Source organism: Hippocampus bargibanti, linkage group LG13, assembly GCF_051943395.1.
Source record: "Hippocampus bargibanti isolate YZ-2025 linkage group LG13, ASM5194339v1, whole genome shotgun sequence".
Taxonomy (NCBI): domain Eukaryota; kingdom Metazoa; phylum Chordata; class Actinopteri; order Syngnathiformes; family Syngnathidae; genus Hippocampus; species Hippocampus bargibanti.
Window position 1 is genome coordinate 14,951,986 of NC_142746.1, and position 25,361 is coordinate 14,977,346.

The following is a 25,361-nucleotide window of genomic DNA, read 5'->3' on the forward strand; positions in this document are numbered from 1 at the left end:
TCCCTCGCAATACTTTGCATTCCCTCGCAATACTTTGCATTCTCTCGCAAAGATTGCGAGATCTCGCAATCTTTTTTAAAAAAATGTGCGTTCCTGTACTTCCGGGTCAGCTTGGCTCAGGTAGACGGTCGCGCGCGCTGCTTATTGAGAGAAGGTAACAACTCGGCGCATCATGGAGGAAGACTTGGAACACTTCTTGCAGTCAAGAAACGTCCCTCACGTGGACATTGCACGTATGAAAAGCGACAAGGTGGGCATACAGCTACAAAGTCTGATGTAATAAGCAAAACAAGAGAAACATGGACATTTTTTTCGAAGTAGTATTGGTAGTAGGTCAATAAAGTGAAAGTGAAGCTAACATTTCTATCTACTCTACCTGTACTGTTAATTCTATTTTAATAATGAGGTTATTAACACAATTTAAAATCGATATTACAGTTAGTAATTGGGCTGCCGCTACCTAATATACTATTCTCGTGTAATACTGAATACAAATAATGATGACTGTAGTGTCCCATCACTCATGTGAATATGTTAAATGTATTAAAAGTTATTGATAATTAAATAAACATGTCAAGTATTTATTCTCACAATTTATCTTTGCAGGTTGACATGGCAGTAATTGCTATGATGACCGAAGAGCAAATGGGCAAATATATCACTTCTTATGGTGATCGAATAGCTGTCCTTTGCTTTTGTCATCAGAAAATGTCCAGTGGTGATAATGAACTGCTCCTCCAAAAATTAAGAGGCAAAATAAGATCAAGGAAAAAAGGTGTACTGGCTGAGACTTCGGGAGTACTCCAAAACCATGTTGATGGGATGGCAAGACATAACAATGTTTCTGCAGAAAAGACTCAAAGGAAGATTTATGGCAACGATTACCATCAAGTGAGGACAAGCAAAGGTGGAGGAACAAGGTATGCCATCCTGGAAAAAAACAGCAACTGTCGCTCAAATTTTGGAGCTGGGAAAAGGGCTATTTTTCCCAGATGGAAGCTAAACCAAAGGACCTGTTGAAGACTTTACTTTTGAGGTCTGTGATTTCAAAAGAAACCACATTGCTTTAGATGAAACAATTGGCAGACTCTATGAAAAAAACAAATTGAAACTGTTAAGATTTTACATTGGCACAAAAGAAAATACTCCAACATCTCATTTGGATGAATGCAGTGAAGCTCATTCATCTGTCACCAACATGGTGGGAGAAAGTGCGCAATTGATTGATTGACTCTCTTATGTCTACACACACATGCACACACATCAGTTTAGGAGCATTTCATTATTTGTACTTTGAGATGTAAAACATCTGTCATGGTCAACCTTGCGTAGGGCAGTCTACAGTTGTATTTTCCATTTGTGTCTACAATTGATTTCATGGTTATTATTCATTCATTCCATTTTCCATATCACTTATTCTCCTAATGGTTTCGGATATGGTGCCACTTTCAGTTTGACCTAAAGGTTTGAAGTTGATATGTCATGTAATGTTGCAAATATTTGCACTGTTCAAACAAAAGCAATTCTTTTTGTACTTGATATTGTATTCCATTTATATGTTTGTGATTGCTGTTCATACCAATTTGTCAATGTTAATAAAATTTGTTCCAAATAATTCATGTTTTTTTTAAACACAAGACACCACCTGCTGACGAAATTGAAGAGTGACAATTATGTTATCATTTACAGCCAAGTGATTGTGTACTGGGGTGCAGGAATACTATTCAGATCCACATTGGTTAAGTATTTGTGGTTAAAATCAGCAACCAAGACAGTATATTTATTGACACCCAGAATGATTTGGCAAATGAACATTTCATATTGATCAAATATGCTTTCCTTATACAGTAACAAAAACAGCAGACAAAAAATTATTTAAATTGTGATTGCTATATATTATTCGTCCTCAAATGTATCCCAATAATCCATTTAAAGTGAAGTGATAAAAGAAATGATGAACAAAGGGTTGAAGAAATGGCAATGGTCGTCGGATTCAGCCTTCATTAAATGTTACTTCGAACCAGTTGAGGAGCCATAAAATGGTTTCACCCAAACACACACCAAAAAAATATATGGTTATTGCTTTGAGTAATTCATGTTTAAATTTTAATGTAATATAATTCCAGTATGACTGGTATACGGAAACAAAAATGCTTTCACCAAAGGTTAATGTCTCTGACCCCTGAAAACATCATGCTTCTAATTTAGAATTGCAGTAAGGGCCTCTCTGAGGTGCAAGTACAAGTTCACAGCCTGATACGGCTCTTTTGGTGGCATCAGACCAGACTGGGCCATTAAGGAAGCACACAATACAAATACATCCGGATCACAAGGCATAGTTAAACGGAAGACACACTGGCTTTTGCATAGTTGAACTTGTTCATTGTCAACTGTGGAGAGGAAGTCCCTTGTGCCATAAAGTTCAGGTAAAGAATACATCACGTTGGGCCGACCACTGGGGACATTTATGTTCTTTGAGGGCCTGATGAGATGGCTGTTCCAAACACGGGCAGTATCATCCAACTCATCCTGTTGAGAATAATATCAGAATCAGAATCATCTTTTTTTGCCAAGTATGTAGTACACACAAGGAAATTGTCTCCTGTAGCTGCACTAGTCTCATCAAAAAATGGAGGCACTATACAGTTCTATTGGGGTTACTTTTTAGAGAGTTAATTGCTTGAGGGAAGAAGTTGTTTAAATGCCTGCTGGATTTGGTGTGATATACAGACAGATTTAGGAAGAGTTGCACAGTCATAGCAGCTCTTATGAGCAAGAAATTATAGAATTAGACTGCTTTTCTCTCCCTGCTCCCTCCTTTATACCTTAAACTCGTCACTCATGTTTACTACTCTGCCCATCCCCACTTTTCCTTCATCTTTTCCTTGATCATTTCACCTTCACCCTATGTCCCCACACACACAGACCACTATCTTCTTTCCACTATCCGATTATTTACCTTCTTTTGTGTCCCATCAACACCCTCTCAAATACAAAAATACATATTTCATAAATGGAGCTACAGAATATATGAACTCACCTGAATAAGTCCCATGCAACAAAATTGCAGGATGCTTTTGTCCAGAAATCCACCATCAAAGAAGCCATTGTCTCTGAGGTCTTTGAAGAGTGATAACCAGAATTCCATGCATTGGCTGCGAAGAAACCCCCACCAATATTCAATTCTTTGATTGGCGGTGCTGGCTCCATCCAAGTAACTGTCAAGGGTGCTGCCTGGCGGTATGGGCACCAGGAAACGCTGGAAGCCTTTAACATGACCATTTTCAGTCCCCAAATCAGCTCGAACGATTCGAGGACAACCTCCCAAACGGTGCACAACTTCAATGTAGTAACCTCCAATTAACTTCGGGTCACTACTTGTTGTGTAGGCATTGAGCCACATTATTTTCCTTGAAAAGCCATCAATAGCCCCATTGATGCAAATTCCAAACGGTTTCAGTTTGTCATATGAATCCATATGCCAAATAAAATTCGGCCCTTTCGAGAAGTAGTTTCGTCGTCTCAGACGTCTTGCTTGCCTTAAAGACACTCCTCTCGGATCCAACTCTTTCAGGACCAGACGAACATCCTCTTCCCTGACAAGAAGCCCATGTTCTCTGCACTTACTGTACATCCACCTGTAACCGTGTAGTTGTCCGGAATTCTGCAACTGGTTGTGAATAAAGTCAACCAAGACGCCCAAGTCATCGAACGTTTTTCGGCGAAATAGTCCACTTTTGTTCACCACTCGCTTCAAATGTCTTTCACTTATTAGTAAGCCGTGTTTAATCTCAAGAACGGATTTTATATCTTTGTATTTCAAGCCAATTTTAAAGTAAAACTGGATTAAAGGAACGAAAGGGTGAAAAGGCTCCATGTTTGTTGTTTTCGGTTACACTGACGATGAACCGGAAGTACATGTACGCGTATTTTTTAAAAAAAGATTGCGAGATCTCGCATTCTTTGCAAGATCTCGCAAAGAATGCGAGATCTCGCAAAGAATGCGAGATCTCGCAAAAGTATTGCGAGGGAACGCAAAGTATTGCGAGGGAACGCAAAGTTTTGCGAGGGAACGCAAAGTTTTGCGAGATCTCGCAAAGTTTTTTTTTTTTTCTTCGATGTCCCCTTAGGGGCTCCGTAACGCACACCCTCAAAAACAGAATGTTCTATTCATAAAAGGCCGGGAGGAGTGAAACTTTAAGCATGGCTCTTGAGGCACTGACCACACTACTCATTTACTGCGTGTAAAACCACATTCAAACACAAGATCCTATGGGGCGATTGCACATGTTAAATCCAAATCATATGTCTTTGCCGTTCTGTGAATAATCCTTTTGTCATCACAACAGCCATGAAGAGACTTCAGTCTACCATTTTGCAGCATGTTCTCATGAAAGTTTGGCAATAAAAATAACTAAAAAAACATAAGCACTCTAAATAAATCCGTGGAATCTGAACGTTTTTGAATAAGAGCAAGGTATGGCGCTTTGATAGAATTGCCACTCGTGTGCTGGATGGATGGAAAGAATGCTTTGATGAGTTGTTGAATGAGAAACATGAAAGAGCAGAATAAACAAATGTTGGGGAAATAAATGTAACAAAGTTAGAAGAATGAAAATTGGAAAGGCAGTTGGTCTTGATGACGTACATTCGAAGACATAGAAGCATCAGTGGCTGTGTCTGTAGAGTTTTTCACCAATTTGTTCGATAGAGTTCTACTGGGTATGAAAGTCCTAAAGGAATCAAAGAAAAGGTTCACATTTTCAAGAACGAGGACAATGTCCAGTGTTGCAGGAACTGTTGAGGAATCGAGCGGCTGGACCTCCACAATTTGATGGATGCGGTGAGCTTAGTCATGAGGGGAACTGGCATTCGAGAGGACGATGTAGAAGATTTCTTGGAAAAGAATGACGTGTGTAGCGACCCCTCTAATGAGACAAGAAAGTTTCTGTGCAATCTACAGTTTTCCATCGTCTCTCATCATGCATCTTTCATACGGTCTATTAAAAGAACTATTAAAAATTCTGGTCCTTAAGAATGATTAGACATTTTTTTCTTGTAAAAATAACTCTGAATTAAATACGCTGTTATACTATGAATCTCAATTTCGATTCATATTTTCTTATAATTTCTGAAAAAACATGTATTCACGATATATTCAATGTGTGCACCTTGTGTGCGTGTGTGTGTGTGTGTGTGTGTGTGTGTGTGTGTGTGTGTGTGTGTGTGTGTGTGTGTGTGTGTGTGTGTGTGTAAAATAAATACAAGTAAAAAATAAACAGTAGAATTTAAAATGGCGAAACAAACATTAAAATTGTACGAACACACACAGTCACACACATACATGCACACGCGTACATACACACACGTTACACACGTTAATGATACATTTTTTTCTATACTGTCCCTGCGGCACACTGTTTCCTTTTAACGCTAGAGGGCAGCAATGAGTTGAACATAAATGCTATTTAGAATTGCGGTAAATTATCTTCTAACACACTTCTCATCCGGTTTGTCACATTTAATTCCAAATGAATATTCATATTTTTACCATCATTATAGCGTGGTGCTGTTATGATTCCCTTTTTCTATAGTGAAATTGTTTAAAAGGTCACAAATTGTTGATGTTATTTATTTATACACTCATTCATTTATTAAGCAACTGATTACAACTGCAGTGGTGTGGACTATTTGGGTGCAAGCAGCAGCAGTGATTTCTAATACATCAGTTTACCAATTGCTAATTTTCATCAAACTATAATTGTAATATCATATCTTATTACATATCTTATTACAATGTTATTAGCAATGTTTTTCATTCTTGCAATGGCTTTTGTTTAGGGTTGCCATAATTTAATAATAGAGGATTCAGCGTGAGTAAAACCTGTATCCTGTAAAAAAATAGTGGTGGATTAACTCAAAATTCTCAAGACAATAACCTTAGGTAATATTTGAAGTTGGGCAAGTCAAATTAATCTTGTAAAAAATTGCCTTTCCCCCATTTTAAAAATAAACAACGTTTCAGATTGAGTCTCATGATTGTATCGAACTTAAAGAACAACCGACGTCACTTTTTTGTTTTTTAACTGACACCAAAACGTTTTATAGCATCTAAAATACCCAAAACACGCAGTATGATATTTTTAGTCAAATGCAAAACACCAATAAAAATGACTTAAAGTGTCCAAAATATGCACAAATTTGAGCTGCGAATTGGGCATTTTCTGAAAGTCCCGCCCCCAGTTCGTGACGTCACGCCAAGACGTCTTGCATTGCTAGTGAATCAAAACAATGGCTTCAGATTTGGAGAATATGCTTTGTTTTTACACATCCAGTTATGAATATGATTCAAATAGTTCTGAAGAGGAAAGCATACATGTTTGCAATCGATTAAAGGATTTATTTTTGCCATTTTGAGGCAACATCGGGGAAAATCTCTCACCCAAAAAAAAGGCACAAAATGGCGACATCCTGTGGCCACCTCCGTTTATACAGGCTGATAAATTCCTTATATGGAGCTTGGACGCCCTCTTCTGGCCTCCTGGCGGCTTTTGGGTGCACGAGGTCCCCAGACCAAACAGGTACAGCAAAATACATTGATGTGACGGAAGGACCGCTACAATGCGTCTTTTTTACGGTCAAGGGCGGTCCTTTAGTGACGTCACGTACGGACTCGTCACCAACTCAAAAACAAGACTTCCTGAATATTCAGTGCGAGTCTTAAAACGTAAAATATAACTATATGTGGTGGAATCTTTGTAAAATACGCTCAGTAGAAGTCATTTGAAGCCATTTTACAAATTATGGACACAACTTGTCTGGAGACGTCGGTTGTCCTTTAAATGATTGTATTAGCCTCCCCCACCCCCGAAAATACTGGCTGTTTTTTTGTTTTTGTTTCAGTATTGCCACATCACTGAAATCCCATTAACCTTGTCGATATATTCCTGATGACATCAGCTCTTCAATGTGCTCAATAACTTCAATAAGAGAAGCAAAAGATTAGGGAGGCCTCCAGAATTGATGATAGTTGACTTTTGCTCTCTTCCAGGAGCCATTGCCCCGCTGTCTGGTGGAGTCTAATCACAGGTCAAAGTCTGTTCCCAGTAAAAACTGCATGTTGTTGTCATTCCCTGGCAAAACTCCTCTCGCCGTATTGACAACGCATCTGACTTTCTTACAACCATGCTGCTCCGGATTGTTACTCTTTTGCTGATCCTCAGTGTGACCGCTGGTGTGTGTGCCACTCTGGGTCACTACCAATCCAACTCACATGAAGAGGAGGAGACTCTGAATCAAGAAAATGCCGTCGTGGCAGACACCAAACGGTACCAAGACCAGACCAACGAACTCCTTGAAGTTTTACCAAACAAAACTCCCGAAGCAGTCGACGGACCAGGAGAAACCAGCCAAAATGTGGAAGCCCAGCATCAGCCTAAAGATGATGAAGAGATGGGGGAGAGTGACGAGATCGAGCCGGTCCAGATGAACATTTCCACTTCAGATGACAAAAACAGCAGTAGCTGGAGCCTCATGTCAATTAGAAGCAGTTTCCAAACGATGCACGGCTACTTTGACTCCCTGGTGGAATTGGTGGGGGGCCACAATGGCGTGTGTCAGTACCAATGCAGATATGGTAAGTAGGTGGTCTTACACTTTGATCCTTATGTTTGGTAAATAAAATTAATATCTTGCTTTCATAACACCTACTGAAATGATATGTGGTGCATCACTTATGTGAATTTCCTATTACAACACAATCCAACAAAAGAGTGTTTGTGGCAGGTTACGTAAACAGAGTGACAAAGTTTGTAATCTTATCAGATATAAGAACAAATTTGGCATCACATGGAGGCTGATGATACGAATGACTCAATCCTCATAATATAAACAAGAAACATTGACTTGGTTTTGTTTTTTGTTATTGTAATATACCTGTAACTGTTTTTTTAGTAATGTGAAAGGTCATAGAAAACAATTTGTCATCTTTTATGTCCAAAAATCATCAAGGATAAACTCCAGTGCACTTGTGACACTCATATAGTGAGGGAGGGAAACGTTCTGTCATTTTATTTGAACATCATCAACATATGGCTCTTATTGAGATGCTTTTGGACACTTTATATTCATTCTAGATGAATTGTATTATGACAATGTGATATTTTTGCAATTTTGTTCTTGGTCTTTTTGTCCTCATTCAGTATAACTGGAATGTGTTACTTTTATGATAGATTTTTTTTCAGTTTTGAAAATGGAACAGAAAAAAATATATACAGTACATGTTTCATGTGATTTTATTTTACGTTAAGTATTTGACAATAGTAAAGTATTTACATTTAATTAAGTTCTCGTATGATCATATTATTACTTCAGATATATTTTCCCATACTCAATAGGTTCTGAATTGTTTCACATCTATTTAACATTGCTATGTTGGCATTATTTTTACTGCCGATATCCCAGAGAGAGTCACTGAGTCAACAGAATGTGATTGACATGATTAAACGTCCAATATTTGAAATGAATATGAAAACAAAGAACAGTACTGAAATGACTCAAATTATGCAAAGAACATAGAGTGCAAGTAATAAGAAAAACAATCAGGAACCTGGACTTTAGAGTTTTTCACAGTTGGGGCTAATTTCACTTCTGTCAGCAGTTGTGATCGTCTGCTGTAAATATCTCCTCAGGAGAACGCCCTCAGCCTCGTCCGGACTACAAGCACCAAGAGCCCAATGGCTGCAGCTCTTCCATGGTGGGATTCCAGGTGGTTGTTGTGCTATTCATGGCACCAAGCAGCTGATTTTCTCTTGTAACTTTTTTTTCTGCTGTGCCAGCTTGATCTTGGCATCCCAGCCATGACTGAGTGCTGTAACCAGCTGGATGTGTGCTATGACAACTGCGGTATCAACAAATATGACTGTGACACCAAGTTCCGCTCTTGTCTTCATAACATTTGCTCTGACCTAAAGAGGAGTCTTGGCTTTGTGTCCAAAGTACAAGGTCAGATAGAGAGTTGCATTTTATTTTATTTCTGTGCTTAACGTGAGTCGACTGTACACTTATCAAAATACTCTGTGGGTTTCCTGTCTCTTAGCCTGTGAGTCGATGGCGGATGCCTTGTACAACACCGTGTGGACACTTGGATGCCGGCCCTATATGAACAGCCAGAGGGCAGCATGTGTGTGTGATGGAGACGAGAGGGATGAACTGTGACCCTGAACACCATGGATATGGAGAAAAAAAGACACTTTTGCATATATGATATTTCAGAGCATGGAAGAGAGATGCAATATAACAGATTCTAGCTTGCACCTACAAAGGGACCGAATAAGGAAATTCAATGACATTCAATATTTGGGGGTTGCATATGAAATGTGTTTCTACTCTTCATGTTTCGGACAATTCTTAGGATTCTATAACTCCATTAATATTATTTTTTTAAAGAGTCCAGACAGAAAACACGAGAGTCAAACACGAAGTAGGGCAATTACGCTCAGGATGTGAGTCAGTGTTAAGTTATTTGCTATTTATGAACGGACGAGGAACTGCCCCACTCATATACAGTACACTCGGCAGACACAGCATTAAGTACGAAGTAATATAGGGCAATTTTATCTCATCCGCATGTCATTATGTATACCTAATGTTTGTTACAGTGTACAGTGATGTATCAGTCGTTTTGTTGAGCGACTGCGCGGAATAAAACCTTCTCCTTTGATGAAAGCCACTCAGTCATTCCCGAACATGATAAAAAGCATCTCTTCATATTGCAGTTGATTCAGATGAAGCATCATGATCGTAGTGATGACTTGATACACAGTAAAGGTCACTTAGGATAATGACACAGATGCACTGGGTTTAATCCACTTTCTACCTAGCAGTCATCGTTTCAGCTCACGGTACAACCATAAACGATGTTTTGTATTTCATTGCACCAAGTGGAAGAAGGATGGCTATAACTGTGCCGTCAAATAAAATGTTTGACCTTATACCCACCAATGAATCGAGCAAGAAAGAGAAACCTACTGTAAAAACGCAGTGTGCAACGCTGATGTCAGCAACTATATTTTCTACCACGCCGAGCCTTGTTCTACGCTTGGTGCTGCACCACTGCAGTTGATGTTTGCGCTAAAGTGCGATGATTAATTATCCCTTCATTACGCATAGAAAGATTTATTAACGTAAAGCATTGTCCACTACCATGGTGTACTGTGTATCTGCATATTCTCAGATTATTAGTAAGTGCCGTTCAGATGGGCTGTTAGGTAAAATTATGAATTGGTTGAACAATAGCAGATTGACAGCACTCTACTTTTGATCAAATACACAAGTATAAATTTCATTGAAATACAGTAAAGTCTCGTTATATCGATATTCAAGGGAGTCCGAAAAAATATCGATATAACCGGGACTATCGATATATCCGACCCTGTTTGCATGTAATTTTCTCCGTGCGTGCATAGAAATAGTATCGATATAACCGGGACTATCAATATATCAGATATCGATATAACGAGACTTTACTGTACTTCAAACTGAGTGATAAATTGAGCATCTTGCGAATTGACAACAACACAGGGAAACCTTTGATTTGGATTTACCGTTATCAGTCTCACAGCACAAAATAATGAAAGGAAGAAGAAAGGAAAGAAAGAAGTAGAAAAACAAAATACAGGAGTTGCTGGAAAGGCAGCCACTCTCGCTGCACCATCTTGAAGACAAAAGAAAAACAAATTAAATAAGTAATATGACAACACAAAGACACAGCGTCATTCATTCTTAAGCACTTGCTGTACCCTCTTTGTTACATGAAGCAGTTTTAGATGAAATATAACATGAGAGATTGGATCGCCAGCAACCAAGATTGTCTGTGGTTCGTTTTTTTCTCTTGATGTGCTAAATTTACATACCACCAAAGTGTTACTGTTACTCCCATGGTGGACGTAATATTTTCTTCTACACAGTTCAAAGTGAAATTGAACAATTGAGCCGCTTAACTCTGACCTGCATTTACATAAGGCATTTTGGCCTTTGCCATCGGGTACGCGTTGACCATCAGCTGCTTAAAACTTTACACGCATGATCCAAGATGGTCAAAACGTGGTTCATTCAAACTATCAGCAGTTAACTCTTGTATCTTCTGACATAAAAGTGTTTATTTCCAAAACAATATCAATGGAGCAAGTGTGATTTGAAGTGGAAACGCATTGTCACAAACAAGGATCTTCATGAAAAACATGTTTTTAGTGGCAGCACTACAGCACAGTTTGAACATGACACGTTGGACAGCGCAAGGATCCAACAAAAAAAAAAAAATCCAACATCTCTGGTTGGTCAATTAAATATCTTGGACTGAAACATTTGTGTAGATTCAATCCGTCTGGCTGCTGGTTTGGTGCAGGATGAAAATGGGCCCCCACTCAGTGTGCGCTCATGCTCAGATAGGGCACCACGACGGACACGTCCTCGACATGGCTGACTGCAGCGAGAATCTCCCAGGCGACACACCAACACCTGACAGTGGAGGGAGACTTGCTGCAAACACACAGGATACACCTGCTGTCATCAGACATCTTCCAATGAAAGGTGAGGGTCACGTTTATAAAAATGCAAGGACGCAAGGCCCACTTTCACATTTCTCATCTTTGATTTATTAAACATGCTAAAATCAGTTAAGCAAGCGGTGATGTATTGGTATTACAGAATGTGCGAACGATTAATGTAATGTTCATGAATTAAAGAACAATTGTATTTATTGTTTTAGTCGTAAATACAATAGTTCGTTTGTATCTTTACATATCTATAAAACATGATGGGAATGTGAAGCAATTTGTAGTGGACCCTATTTTTTGACACCCTCATTTTCTCACTCTGCGCACCCCCACCCCCATTTTTATGGTATTTTTTTCAACTCGCGTTGTGAGCTGTGTCAAATGCCACTTTTAATACATGCCACGGGCCATTGAAAATTTGATGGTGGGCCACAAATGCTGTAATTTGGACATGTACTGTATAACCTAAATATCTATACTTGTATTGCGCATTCACTGATCTCAAAATGCTACCGAGAAGCAATTTAAAAATTAAATAGAAGAAATGAGATACAATCAAGCTGCCTAATACAGTGAGACCTCAACTTACAAACACCTTAACTTACAAACTTTTCGTCTTACAAACGTCAAATTTCTGAAAATTAAACCTTATAATAAGCACTATTTTCATGATACACACCCACCTCGGCTGGCGGAGTGATCTTCGGCGGAAGCACACGACCGAACAGCACCAGAGGTTAAGTTACCAACAGTCCTTATGGAAGATGACTCTCCTTCCATAAGCCATCAACGACCATCAAAAAGGTAAATACAACTTTATTTTACAGCACAGTTTATTTCTTTAATTACAGTCCTCATGTAATGCGCCTCTCTTTCCAAACTGCAATTCCCTTTGACCTTCGACCTTCAACGCCATTCCATCAAGCCATAAATAACCATCACACAAAAAAAAAAAAAAAAGTGAGTCTTTCATTACAATACACTAGCACATTTATTATACATAGAATAAGGTATGTTGTGTGTAGTTTTAAGGCTTATTTAGTTGAAAAGTATATTTTATGGAAACCCGGGAACGGATTATTCCCATTTTAATGGTTTTCTATGGGATTTTTCTCCTTACACACTCTGTCTGGGAACCAATTAAGTTCGTAAATTGAGGTCTCACTGTACTTACAGTCAATATTCCATACAGTCAAGCAAACCTGTTGTCACCTATCCCAGCGGACTTTGGAAGTGCAAGGGTCACTGTATCTTTTTTTAATGAGTATTTGTCACTTTAATTTTTTTGAAAGTGTTGACTACTTGTATGCTTTGTGAAATGGTTTCACTTGCATTCTTGTAATTTTATGTGGTTGTAAAATACTGTCAATAGCTTTGTGCACAAATTGTGCTTGAGACATTAACTTATTCACTGCAATTCCCGAATTTATTCAGAAATTGAAAATAGGACGTGGAGCGCCCTTCCCGAGTTTGTTCAGGTTTTTTTTTCTTGTGGGGACTGCCGATAAAGCGCTGGTCAGAAGTCTGGCAAAATTTTTTCCCTTCCACGAGGGGGCAGCATTTCTTTTTTTCCCCATGATAGCTTTGTTCCAGCTTCAGCTTTTGTTAAAGTGCTATATAAATCAATATGTAGGTATTACAATGAATTTAGGACAGCCGCACTCATTTCAAACTCATATAACTCCAGACCCATATAATTTAGGAATCAGCCTTTTTTATGATAAAAGAACAGTCTAAAGTTTCTTACGCTGCATTGAATGTTTATGTAGTCCTAAAACTCAATATTCAAATTTGAGTGAAAATGACAAAAACCCTGGCACTGGAGTGGACACATTTTTACAGATGTCTGGCAGTGAATGAGTTAAAATCGCCTTGAAACCTGCCCAGCTTTCAAAACTTGAGCTGGCACTGCAATGTGTTTTTTTTTCTTTTTCGCCACATATCAGCAGCCAAAGTCAGGAGTGTTTGACATTTGATGCGACACATGAAGTTCACTGACCCATTACTGTCAATCATTTGATTCCCACGGCAGCAGATGAGTCATATCGGAAAACACAATGCGGCAGTATCAAATGAATTTCTTTCACAAATAGAAAAAATAAATGAAGGAGTTGAATGAATGTCGCAGTCAGGTTGGTTTAAAGGTTATCTGAGTCTATGGCATGTACTCTAAGTATTTTTATTTATGATAAATAAACAAATAAACATTCCCAGATGGCCTGATGGATATACAGATGGAAGATGCTTTTTTCAGTCTTTGTATTCATGACTTATTCAGCATATCTGAGCTCCAGCGGTGAGTCAATTACTGGGCTGACACAGTTGCAAACAACGATTATTGTCCCATTGTTGCGTTTCTGTATGTATTTGTGTGTTTTATATACTCACGTTTTATTCTAAAAAGAAAGGTGCAAGATCACAAAAAGTGGGAGAAGGGTGTTCAATATTTTTTTTTCAACTCCCTTTTTTCTCACATTCTAGAAACAGTAAAAATATATAAATATATTGCTGCAAACAAACTGACGCACTTGAAGTTAGTATGCGAAATTAGTTTTTTTTCCCCCATCAAGTTTTACAGACAACGATTACATGTATAACCTTACAATTACGGTAATTCTAAATTATAATGATGCAAAAAGTAATTTCCATTTTTTCTTGAAATTCTGGAAAATTTAAGGTAAAAAGTGGTTTGTTCTAGTTTAGAAACTCTAACTGGTCATAGACTTTGTTCTGATGTTGTGCTGTGAAAAATGATTGGACTCTGAGACAACTCACCCGTCTTTTATCAGGTAATATTTGAAGACCTGGTCAGCTTTGGGGCCTGGCGTTGCAAAGCAGCTCTCTACCAGGGCAGAAAGGCCCTCCACTCGCTCTTTGGGCTCCACCCCGAAGAACAGCGATTCGTGAAGTTGCAGATGAGGTGGCGCACGGTAAATCTCTGAGAACTCAGCGTTCTTGAAGAGCTCCAGCGAGAAGGGGAAGACCCCCTCGCTGTGGCCGGCCAGCTCCAGGGCTGAGCCGTGCTGACTTGCCTGGTATCCGTCGGACACTTGGTACTCCCTGGGGAACTCACAGGTGACCGGCACTACTAATTTATTGGTGCGTACGATAAGGTCGCCGCCACTACCTGGACGGACGCGGGGGAGGCCTGTCACCAGGTTGGTTGCGACGATCTTTTCTTCTGTCACCTGTGATAGAGGTATTAAGATTGTCATGATTAAGCAAAATGCTGATCCTCGCAATTGTAACTGACCTCTACGGTAGTGCCACAAGTTTTGAGGCTGAAGTTGAGGTTGATGTGTGTGCCATTGGAGATACCACGACATGACGAGTTGGAAAGAAAGAGGTCCAATCCTCCAATAATGTCCTTTGGTACTGACACCGTAATGGAACTGGCATTGCACTCCACTGGTACTGTAAAGAAAGCCTGGGATTAGAAGGGAACTAAACCACCACACAGAAATGCTTACTAAGAATTTGGATTTTGGATTTGCCTTTATTAGTCTCGCAGTGGAGAAATTTACAATTTGGAGTGTTCAATGAGCCTGGCATGCATGTTTTTGTAATGATGGAGGAAACCGGACGACTCGAAAACCCACGCAGGCCTGGGCAAAACATGCTAACTCCGGACAGGGACATTGAACCCGCTACCTATGCTCTGTGAAGTTGATGTGCTAACCACTCGACTACTGAGCTGCATTATTATTATTATTATTATTTATTATTATTATTATTATTTGTTGTTGTAGTAGTAGTAGTCATAGTAGTACTAGTAGTAGTATGTTCTTGTGATTTACAGGTATAAATATATATTTTTGTATTATTATAGATATATTATTAAAATTAGTACTAAAATTATTACTAAAATTATTATTAAAATTATTGTTAAATGTATTAATATTAAAAGTATTATTATTATTATTATATACCCCTACCCAGACATGTGCGTTTATCATGGCTCATAAGAGTATTTCAAAGCGGCCAGTGCAGAATATCCACAGTCTTGTACAATACCCCGACAGCTCAGCCCAGCCTCATCCAGCCCTCGGCCTGGACCACATTCACACTGTCTGGATCCTTTGGTGTTGACGCAGACCTCTGCGCAGCCACCGTTGGCCTTCTTGCACTCATTTATGTCTGAACATAACACACAAGCACACGTGTGTCATACAGGACACTGCTTTTCATTGACTTGAGTGCTGGAAGCACATGAGTCGCCTGCATGGATGAGGAGGACACATTCCTTTCAAGGCAGACTTCGTAATACTGAAGGGACAAGTAATAATAAAGAGGGATGAAACAAGGGATATGTCAAGAGTAGAATGAGGGCACTGACATCTGTCTTTGAATTATGTGTGTGTATGTACATCCAAGCTGAGTCATAGATGAACAATTACTACTCCAGGCCTAAACCAGAGTTTTCAAAAACTGTATTTAATATATGAAATAACATAAAAACTGGGAGGGATAGATCATTTGTGTTTGTTCTAGCGTTATTCTTCTTGATACTCTTGTCTCGTGTCTTCCTGTATATTGTCATTTGGACCAAATCTCTCTGACTCCATTCTTCCTTCCTGTAGGTTAATCTCACCCAGGCATGTTTGCTTGTCTGGTCCCACAACGGTTCCAGGAACACAGCGACATTCCAAATCAGGACAGCTTGGACCAGCGCATGGAACGTCATCACAGATGTCATAGAAATCTACGGCACATAAATGCGACAATTCATAAGCGGAAAGGTCGGTGAAGGGATGCAGTGAAGGTTGGACTCACGACCACAGTAGACATGGAAGCAAACGGAAGGTCTGGGCAGGCGGTACACAAAGTAACCCCCAGTGCAGGCTTTCACGTCCACGCTGGTGTTCCATCTGCAACAATCTCCTCCAAAGCTGGCACACACTGGCAGAGTGATGATGCCTTCCTGGAGCTGAGGGTGGCTGCCATTGAGCCAGACGGGAGCGTGGGTGCCGCAATGGTTCTCTGAGATGCAGAAGGTAGGCATGGCGTCCTCCGCCATTCCTGTAAAGCGATACCACTCCCCGGACATGGGGCTATCGCAGAATGGACTCTGGGAGGATTGGTTGACGTGATACTCTGTGTTCCTCCATGGTTCATTGAGACTGATGTACGCAGAATATGGGTCCAGGGCTGAGGGCAAACAATAATTGTAAAATAATAACTTGTTGGATTTATGTGGTACCTTTTCGGCAACCCTTGGTAATATTAGGTCCGAGTGATTTAAATGATGACTTTATTATGGAGTACAGGGCTGGGATCGCAGTTTGCAGTTCTTAGTGCTATGCCCCAAGAGGACAGACTCAAGAGTCTTTCATTCTTCATACCACAAGTCTCAAACTCATGACTATGGGTCCAGATCTTTCCTGTCCCATTATTTTATGCCGCCCATGAAAGCAAATCAAACATGTTACCTATATTATGATTTCTGAAATCTGGACCAAATTTTGAACTTCTCATATATACTGGTAATAAATAAGAGGGATATAGAAGCATTTTCTTATTACCAAACCCCCAATTCCAGTAACTTCATCGTTGAATCAATCATTATTTTTCACTTGTTTAAATTCCATTAGAGGTCTAATGACCTTAAAAGGAAAATAGTCATGTCATTGTGGCCCTGTGACAAAAATGAGTTTTCACTGGGTTTTCTTGTGTTATTGTTCTTGATAAGTCACTTCTCACAACTTTTGCAACGTTATTTATTATTGGATGTATTTGCTAGCTGTGAATGGATAGTCCGCACCAGAATCAAAAAAGTAGTTTGAATATCACAAAGCACATTCGATAGGTAATCGTTCAAATTTTTTTCTGACATTGATCATAAAACTTTGAATATCCATTGTAGTTGATTTAAGGTGTGATTCATTCCGTATTTATGTGTGGCCAAATCACAACAGAAGTTATCTCAAGGCGAAATTGCCTGCCACCGAACAGAACACAACCATGACTCCATGGGGGGTTATGGAGCACCATCTGCCTCAAACAGTTGGGTTGAACTACAGACACAGAATCAGGGGGATAGGAAGGATATTATTGCACATCACCAAAGCAGCAAAGGTATGCAACAGTCATGCCGTGTTATCAGGTGGATATTGACAATAATTCTGGTGATATTAACACTGGAAACCATCCATCCATTTTCCGTCCCGCTTATTGCTCATTAGGGTCGCGGGGGGTGCTGGAGCCTATCTCAGCTGTCTTCGGGCACGAGGCGGGGGACACCCTGAATTGGTTGCCAGCCAATCGCAGGGCACACAAGGACAAACAACAGTCACTCTCACAATGGACAATTTGGAGTCTTCAATCTGCCTGCCATGCATGTTTTTGGAATGTGGGAGGAAACCGGAGGACCCGGAGGAAACCCACACGGGCCTGGGGAGAACAAGCAAACTCCACACAGGGAGGCCGGACAGGGACGTGAACCGGCAACCTCTGCACTGTGAAGCCGGTGTGCTAACCACTTGACTACCGGGCCGCCCAACACAGGAAACTTAACTAAATAAATATCCTTAACCGGGAAGGAACAAAAGTCATTTGTGGACAATCAACAAAATGAGCAATTGATGATCATGCTGTTCCTGTGTAATTACAACGCAAAAGGGGAAATACCAGATGGATGTGACGGCATTTATTACATTGCTTCTGGCTTTCCATTTAGTTCAATTGATAAATAAAAAAAACATGGTAACATTAACAACAGACTGCACTGAAGTCAACATTATTTACACTTATGAGATTTTGAATGACAAAAATACCCATCATCAGGTTCGATCATAGAAAATTCATTCACACAGATGGCCATGCTTAGCTGTATTTACCATGTCAGTGATTTATTCATCTAACCCGTCTGTAATTTTCATTGTATCAGGATTACACAGCATCCTATGATGCTGATATTGTCTGATCTCGTTGAGTTAAAATGCTCTTCTACATACTCTTCTTCTTGCATATTTTAAGATGGCGGATGTCGCAGAGTGTACACTATGTGAGCAAAATCATGATAATCTGTTAAAGGCCAGGCACATACATTCAAATAATGCCTATACAGTATATAAATGTTGATACTCACTGGCTGCAGTGACTTGGAAGACTTCATGTAGTAGAACAGTAATGCAAAAAAGCATGATGTAGGTAAAATGAGATTGCACTAACAGGTCACTATGTCGTATCACATTGTTCATCCTCTGGCAACATCTGCTTTTAATAGACACCTCTTATCTGTTTCTGTGTGACAGTCATGACTTACCTTGACCTCCAATTTAACAAATCACAGAAAACACATTCCCATTGTTTCACACTGCATGTCCCTCCCAGCACTTGCAACCCCAATTTCCTTTAGCTGTAAATAAAAGTAATTTGTCCTACAGTGTAGTCACATATAGACTTATCTAGTCAGTGTTGTGTTAAAGCAGCTTGAGGATTTGAACATGTATTATTGTGGTTTGGACTGAGGCCTAAGCAGTAGCTTACACTTAAAGACAAAAAAAAAAACTGTTTTAAATGAGCGGCTACCAGAGACATATACTGTGATACTTTCAACACATGTGCCGTTCACAGAAACTGACACATGGACTTTGCTTTATTGTTAGTTTTTTGCTTTGACTTTTTTAATTCAGTTGTAATTACGTCATAGAACAGGCTTGACAGTTTTATATTCACCAATTATTAAATTAAGTATTAGTGAGCATGCAAGAAGAAAAAAAGGCCAGACACATTCTACTTTGTCATACAGGTCTCTGAAATAGACAACCAGAAGAAACCAGCTGCTTCCGAAACACTTCTTTGGGAGCAATCTGTGGTTACTTGGGGTTTGCGTTTTCAGTTCCTGATATGTAGTTAAATCAATGAAGACATCGATTCTAATTGCTCTTTAAGGTTAATGAAGTGGAAAATACCATGCTTTTCTTTTGTGACTACTCCTGGCGTCATTGATTCGCTGTGGCGACCCCTGAAGGGAAAAGCCGAAAGGAAAAGAAGAAGAAGAAGAAGAGGAGATTTCCTCCTTGGCTCAGGCAAGTTTAAGAGGCTTTGTACACTTTACTATAGAGGAAAAATGCTCTGCAGCCTAATCAACTCAAGAAACAACTGGTACAAATACACAATCTAATGAAAGACAGTAGAGAGCTGTATGATCCATTCAAAAAATATTCAGTTACAATAGCTCAGTATATTTGCATGTACTGTATGTATAACAGCAGTGTCTGAAAAATATAGCGGACACCCGGACAGACAACTCTGAAAAGTTGCCTGCCCCATTTTTCACAACTTGAAACACAATAAGACGACTAATCGCAAAAAAAAAAAAAAAACATAGTAAAAAAAACAAGTACCTACCACAAATGCTCCCTTGCTTAATTTATGGTAAATATCCCTTGTTGAAGAGTTTGCTCCAGTCGTTGTTTGCCGTCATGGTGCACAATGCAATGTTTGCATTGCGTTGTCTGCTCAAAGCCACATGGACTCCACTTTCTAAGCGGCTTTCAAATCTCTAAAGTACACTTTAGTCACGGTATAGTGCGAAGCACGAAACAGACTTCTGATTGGCTGCCGTGCCGAGTATGCAAATTGCCAAACGAACGTTCGTTTGGCAACTTGAAAGTTTTGAAAGGCACTTAGAAAGAGGAGCCCACGTGGCTATTAGCGGTTTGTTTGTAGCTTTTGCTTTATTCATTAAAACAAACGTTTGATTTGAAAAAAAACTTTTTTTTTCCTCGAAGAAGTTGTCAGCAACCTGGGCAGAGACGTTTTGAAAGTTGTATGCCCGACGTAAAATTTGTACGCCCCGGGCAGACGTTATTTCAAACCCTGATAACAGAGTTGTTACCTATTCACTTGAGTTTTACACTGGAAAGTCTACCGTATTTTCCAGTGTATAAGGTGCACCCAAAAGCCTTGATTTTCTTCCAAGGAAGACCCTGCGCCTTATTCGCAGGTGCGCCTTATATCTAAGGTAATATTGAGCCACAACAGGACTCGCAACTACTGTCAGCAGCGACCGACTCCATTTCCCCCATACAAGAAGTACAGTGAGACCTCAACTTACAAACACCTTATCTTACAAAGCTTTCGTCTTACAAATGTCAAATTTATGAAAATTAAACCTTATAATAAGCACTATTTTCATAATACACACCCACCACGGCTGGCGGAGTGATCTTCGGCGGAAGCACACGACCAAACAGCACCAGAGGTTAAGTTACCAACAGTCCTTATGGAAGGTGACTCTCCTTCCATAAGCCATCAACAACCATCAAAAAGGTAAATAAAACTTTATTTTACAGCAGTTTATTTCTTTAATTACAGTCCTCGTGTAATGCAACTCTTTCCAAACAGCAATTCCCTTTGACCTCCAACATTCCATTCCATCAAGCCATAAATGACCATCACAAATGTAAATAAAGTGACTTTATGATACAATGCAGTGTATTTCTTTTATCATATTTATTATACATAGAATAAGGTATGTTGTGTGTAGTTTTAAGGCTTATTTAGTTGAAAAGTATATTTTATGGAAACCCAGGAACGGATTATTCCCATTTTAATGGTTTCCTATGGGAATTTTTTTTTAGATACACACTTTTCGCCTTACACACTCTGTCTGGGAACCGCCTGATACTCCAGTACACCTTATACACCAGAAAAAAATTTTTAATATAGCAGACAGAAACAAAACAAGACAAAAGGGCCAACGGACCGAAAGCTCCAAAACCTGGATATGGATTTTATTGATAATTGAATTACATTTTTCTTTCATACATATTTCATAAATGATACAGGATTTTACACATTCTTTTTTGCCAATATTACAGCATAATGTTAACAGAAATATAATATCCAGAAAGAAATACAAAATAGGAGGTCAGAATGGAGTACACGTTCCTTTCACTCATATATGCTTCACTCTCAATCATATTGTAAGTGCAAAAAATACAAACAAAAACATTCAAGACAGAAGAGTAATTTGGATAACAAAAGTGGGAGTAAGGATGACAGGAGTGGGATGTGTTTCCCTCCAAAGGCTACCACGTGACACCTGACATTTTCGTTTTGAATCAGAAGCAGTCAAGTGAGGTCAGCAGTCAAATGGCCTCTCGACAGGGGCATTGAGGTTGGACATTTTTTTTCCCAACGCAGTAAAAAATTTGATATGATATTGATGGAGGGCGTCTGATCTGGCACTGATCTCTCACGTTGAGCAGAACTAATCTAAACACTCAGGCCGGTCAATTGCTAGCAATTTCTATTGACAACTTTCTTCAATAATTTCCCTTTGCTTAAATCTTTTTTTTTGTTTTCATATAATTTCCCATGTAAACTTACATTTATGCAACACCGCCTTGCTATAAAGGTCACCATATTAGACTTTTTTTCAGGTTTTCAAAACATAGAGGGAACCAGCAAAGTGAGAACCAGGATCATCTCCAACAAGGAAACAACTTCACTGTGTGTGCAACAGGAAAAAAATCATTTTATTCCAGTGACGGATATGAATGGGATGAAGGTGGAAAGGACTTATGACTATTGACAAGTCGCAATGGGGGGCAAAGGATTCACGTCAGTGCTAATCTGATGGTTCACTCAACCATAAATGACACCCATTCATCAAATATCTTTTCACTTAAAATCAGACACGCTTAGGAAAAGGCCATCAAAGACTGTTTACCAATGTGCTTCCTTGCCAACAGTGCTGCAATCCTTAATCATCCCAAAAGGCAACTTATCCCCGAGAGAGAAAGTACGCGTGTGTGTGTGTGCGCACACGATAAACAGATTGGACCAAATCTGTACGGTTAACTTTAATTGGATTTCAACAAGAATCTTCATGGTAAATGTTGAGGTAAACAACAGGATATGCTTGTAGGTCAAAGTCAAATGTCGGCTCGCATGCACACACACAAACACACACACACACATACATATACACACAGAGGATGTGACGGCATGACACTGCACTGCACTTCAACTCAAATGAATAATATTTGTTCACAGAGAGGGAAAAAAATGAATGACAGTAGACCTTTCTGTCCAAAGGAGTATTGCAGCCAGAGCGAGAAAAGTAAAAAGGAAACATGAGAAAAATGTAAAACAGACGTTACAAGGCAATGTTGCAATTGAGGAAATATCAAAATTCCACAGATATGAGACACGAGCAGTCTTGAGACCCTAGATGTCATAAATTATCATTATGTCTTTCGCTGTCTGAATAAAATTGTGGTTTCTGTGCGGTTCTGATGTATTCCCTTGTATTTTTGCAGGCATTGACAAAATGACAAACCGGCCAAAGGGAGAGTCGTCGATCCCCCCTTTCAGGTACACCACACAGACAATGGTGTTTTTGTGCTAAACTTACATTATGGCTTCTATAGACAGAATTAACCAATCAAGGGATGACAGAGTGCCTTATACACAACTAGCTATATGACATAAGGGACAGTCTCCATTTGAGTAGAACATGACTATGGCGTGCGTACACATTCACAAATTTCAACTGACGGCGTACCACAGCATGCAGTCTACCCTGCCTTGTCATGGAGGGAGCAGGGAGGTGGGACAGCAGCAGTGGGGAGAGAATACTCACAATGAGGCTTTTATATTAGTTCACCTCATGAGTGGAAATTCATGTGGGCTCAAAACAGAGTGGAGGAGGTGACGTTTTGCTTGAAAAAGCAAACATTTAGGAGTGAAATCCCCCGTTGGAGTGCTTACAGGAGTCTGTGTTCTTGTGGAATATTGGGAGTTGAAGAAACATATTTAATGCTTTTGGTATCTACATGACAACATGATGAATCTTACCCGGCGTGGCAGACGCAGTGAGAATATTTTAACATGAGGTCCTCCCCCCACTGGGTAACAACTAGCATCTGGTCATTTAGTTTATTTGATTGTATACATATAGATTTATTTTATATTCATTTCATAACAAATATACTATGGCTTTCAAAATAAAAAGTGCCAAAATTCTTTTTTTGGGGGGGGGGAATAAAAGAACACACAGTGATGTTGTTGTCTGTAGTACTCTCATACGTGCGCAGGCTGGGCTGGCTGAGAAGAGGAAACAGGGTTCTAAACAGATTCCTATCAAAGGCCGCGTTGAGGAAGGATGGCGGTCCGTCAACCTGGAGAAGGCGTGGCCAGAGTGTGAAGAGGCAGCAGAGTTCAGCCACAGGAAGACAGCGTCTCTTTTGAGTCTTGCTTGTAAACTTGTTTCATGGGTGGGATTGGAGACGCGCCCAAGAACCTGCCTCCTTGCTCGTGTGCTCACGTGTGTGTATATGTGTGCTGTTGTACCAACTTCCTGAATGGCAAATGTAGGTCATGCCGGCAACATACACATATACACACAAATAGAACACAGATATGACTTCCCCTGAGCTGGAGGGTCAGGTTTTGGTATTTCCTGTTTGCCTCTCAGGTTCACCGCAGGATGTCCATTCACTCCACTATCACTGAGTTTTTTTCAGCTCATCATCACTCTCTCTTGTGATTTTCTTTTGTAATTCCAAACTGTTGCTTCAGTCAGGGAAGTAAAAAGAGGGGGAAAAACTAGGTGGAAACTCCCAACTTGAAGAGGGGGATGCAGGAGAGATTTAGATGAGGAAAGGTTTCATTACAGCGGGGGCGGGAGGTTGTCTGGGACGGCGGGAGGGTTGTGGTACTTAGCCACAATAGAAAAAGTGAATGCCGGCAAAAGAGGGAGGTATTACGCTTCCCATCAATCTTTTCCAGAATTGATCTGTTGAACTGGGAGTTGAAGCTGCAGTGGGTCTCTAAGACGTTTCAGATCCAACTCCACCTGGACGACAATTCAGAGGTAAGACAAAAACTGGAAATGAGTGTACACATGTTGCTGCCACTGATGGGCTAATCTCACTTGATGTTCAGCTTGGAAAGAGGAAGCAGGTGGTTATGCAACTAAAAATGACTGGATGCCCAACCCAAATATTCCATTATACCACGCATTGCTACACATACACAGGTTTCAATAACACTGGAAAAAAGTTGAGAAATAATCTATCAGGGGTGTCTATACTTTTTATATCCTCTGTTATGTGTAGCAAATACTAGCATGAAAAGATTTTGATGACTAATCATACCTCATAAATATCCTCTTTGAGCTTGTTATACTTCTCAATGTCAAAGTGTGTTCTTTTCACCCCCTTGTGGAGGAAGAGTAGATACTGTCGGTCCCTGGCGTCGGGGTACACGTACTCCTGCAGGTGACAAAGAGACACAACCACATTTTGTAAGCACCAGTTCAGCAGACTTTGTTTGTGATCCTATCCGTGCCAGTTCAGATTACGGTTATCGAAATAGCCTGAAGTGAGTTGAACGCAACACGCAACACGTTTAGAAATTTAATTTCATCAGCAAAAGGGACATTTTGTCCAATGTGACCAAGAATGCTGAACCTTCAAAGTTAATGTTTATTTGGTACTTTATTTACCAGTTTTATGAAGTGGTTATTTTTGCATGTGATAGGTAAACAAGACAAACATTTTCCAAGTGTCAGTATAATTAATGAAAATGAATGAATAGTATGACCCTGGCACAGAGGATTTGCATTGCAATTATATGCAAACATATAATGAGACAAGATGAAAGTAAATAAGATTATGTGCCGTTTTGTTGCCAAAAGGAGTTTTAGTATGAACATTAAAGATAGCTGTGGAACATATGATTTGTTGTCAAGTAATCAGCATACCTGTCAACCTTGGCTCATAGCTGCCCTTATAAATGATTACAATTCTTGTATAAAAGTTGTAGTACGGCGTACATTTTTTTAAATGA

General features: G+C 39.6%; 3 protein-coding genes across 7 annotated transcripts in view; 1 reads left to right on the plus strand and 2 right to left on the minus strand.

The window, feature by feature from the left end:
• The first annotated feature begins 6,667 nt into the window (after positions 1-6,667).
• On the plus strand, positions 6,668-10,872 carry pla2g12b (phospholipase A2, group XIIB). 2 transcript variants are annotated; one of them, XM_089012423.1, is made up of 4 exons: positions 6,668-7,636; positions 8,691-8,755; positions 8,838-9,003; positions 9,098-10,872. In XM_089012423.1, the coding sequence occupies exons 1-4, from the start codon at positions 7,186-7,188 to the stop codon at positions 9,214-9,216; spliced, it is 801 nt and encodes a 266-aa protein (XP_088868549.1). In that variant the 5' UTR covers positions 6,668-7,185; the 3' UTR covers positions 9,217-10,872. The 2 variants fall into 2 exon arrangements, with proteins under 2 accessions (XP_088868549.1, XP_088868547.1); XM_089012421.1 differs by having other exon boundaries at positions 6,677-7,636; positions 8,691-8,767; positions 9,098-10,868.
• Positions 10,873-11,374: 502 nt separating this feature from the next.
• Positions 11,375-18,754, minus strand: oit3 (oncoprotein induced transcript 3). The gene is given in 10 exon segments (XM_089012609.1): positions 11,375-11,412; positions 11,415-11,538; positions 13,865-13,868; positions 14,331-14,743; positions 14,809-14,969; positions 15,491-15,516; positions 15,518-15,692; positions 16,147-16,257; positions 16,329-16,703; positions 18,643-18,754. Coding segments are annotated over 10 exon segments (1,539 nt in total).
• Positions 18,755-21,264: 2,510 nt separating this feature from the next.
• The window catches only part of mcu (mitochondrial calcium uniporter), a 44,697-nt gene continuing 40,600 nt past the window's right edge, over positions 21,265-25,361 (minus strand). For all 4 annotated transcript variants that reach the window (XM_089012067.1, XM_089012066.1, XM_089012068.1 and 1 more), the window contains 2 exons: positions 24,668-24,784; positions 21,265-24,366 (listed from right to left, as the gene is read on the minus strand). In XM_089012067.1, coding sequence (XP_088868193.1) covers positions 24,286-24,366; positions 24,668-24,784 — 198 coding nt within the window. In that variant the 3' untranslated portion in view covers positions 21,265-24,285. The remainder of the gene's footprint in view (positions 24,367-24,667; positions 24,785-25,361) is intronic.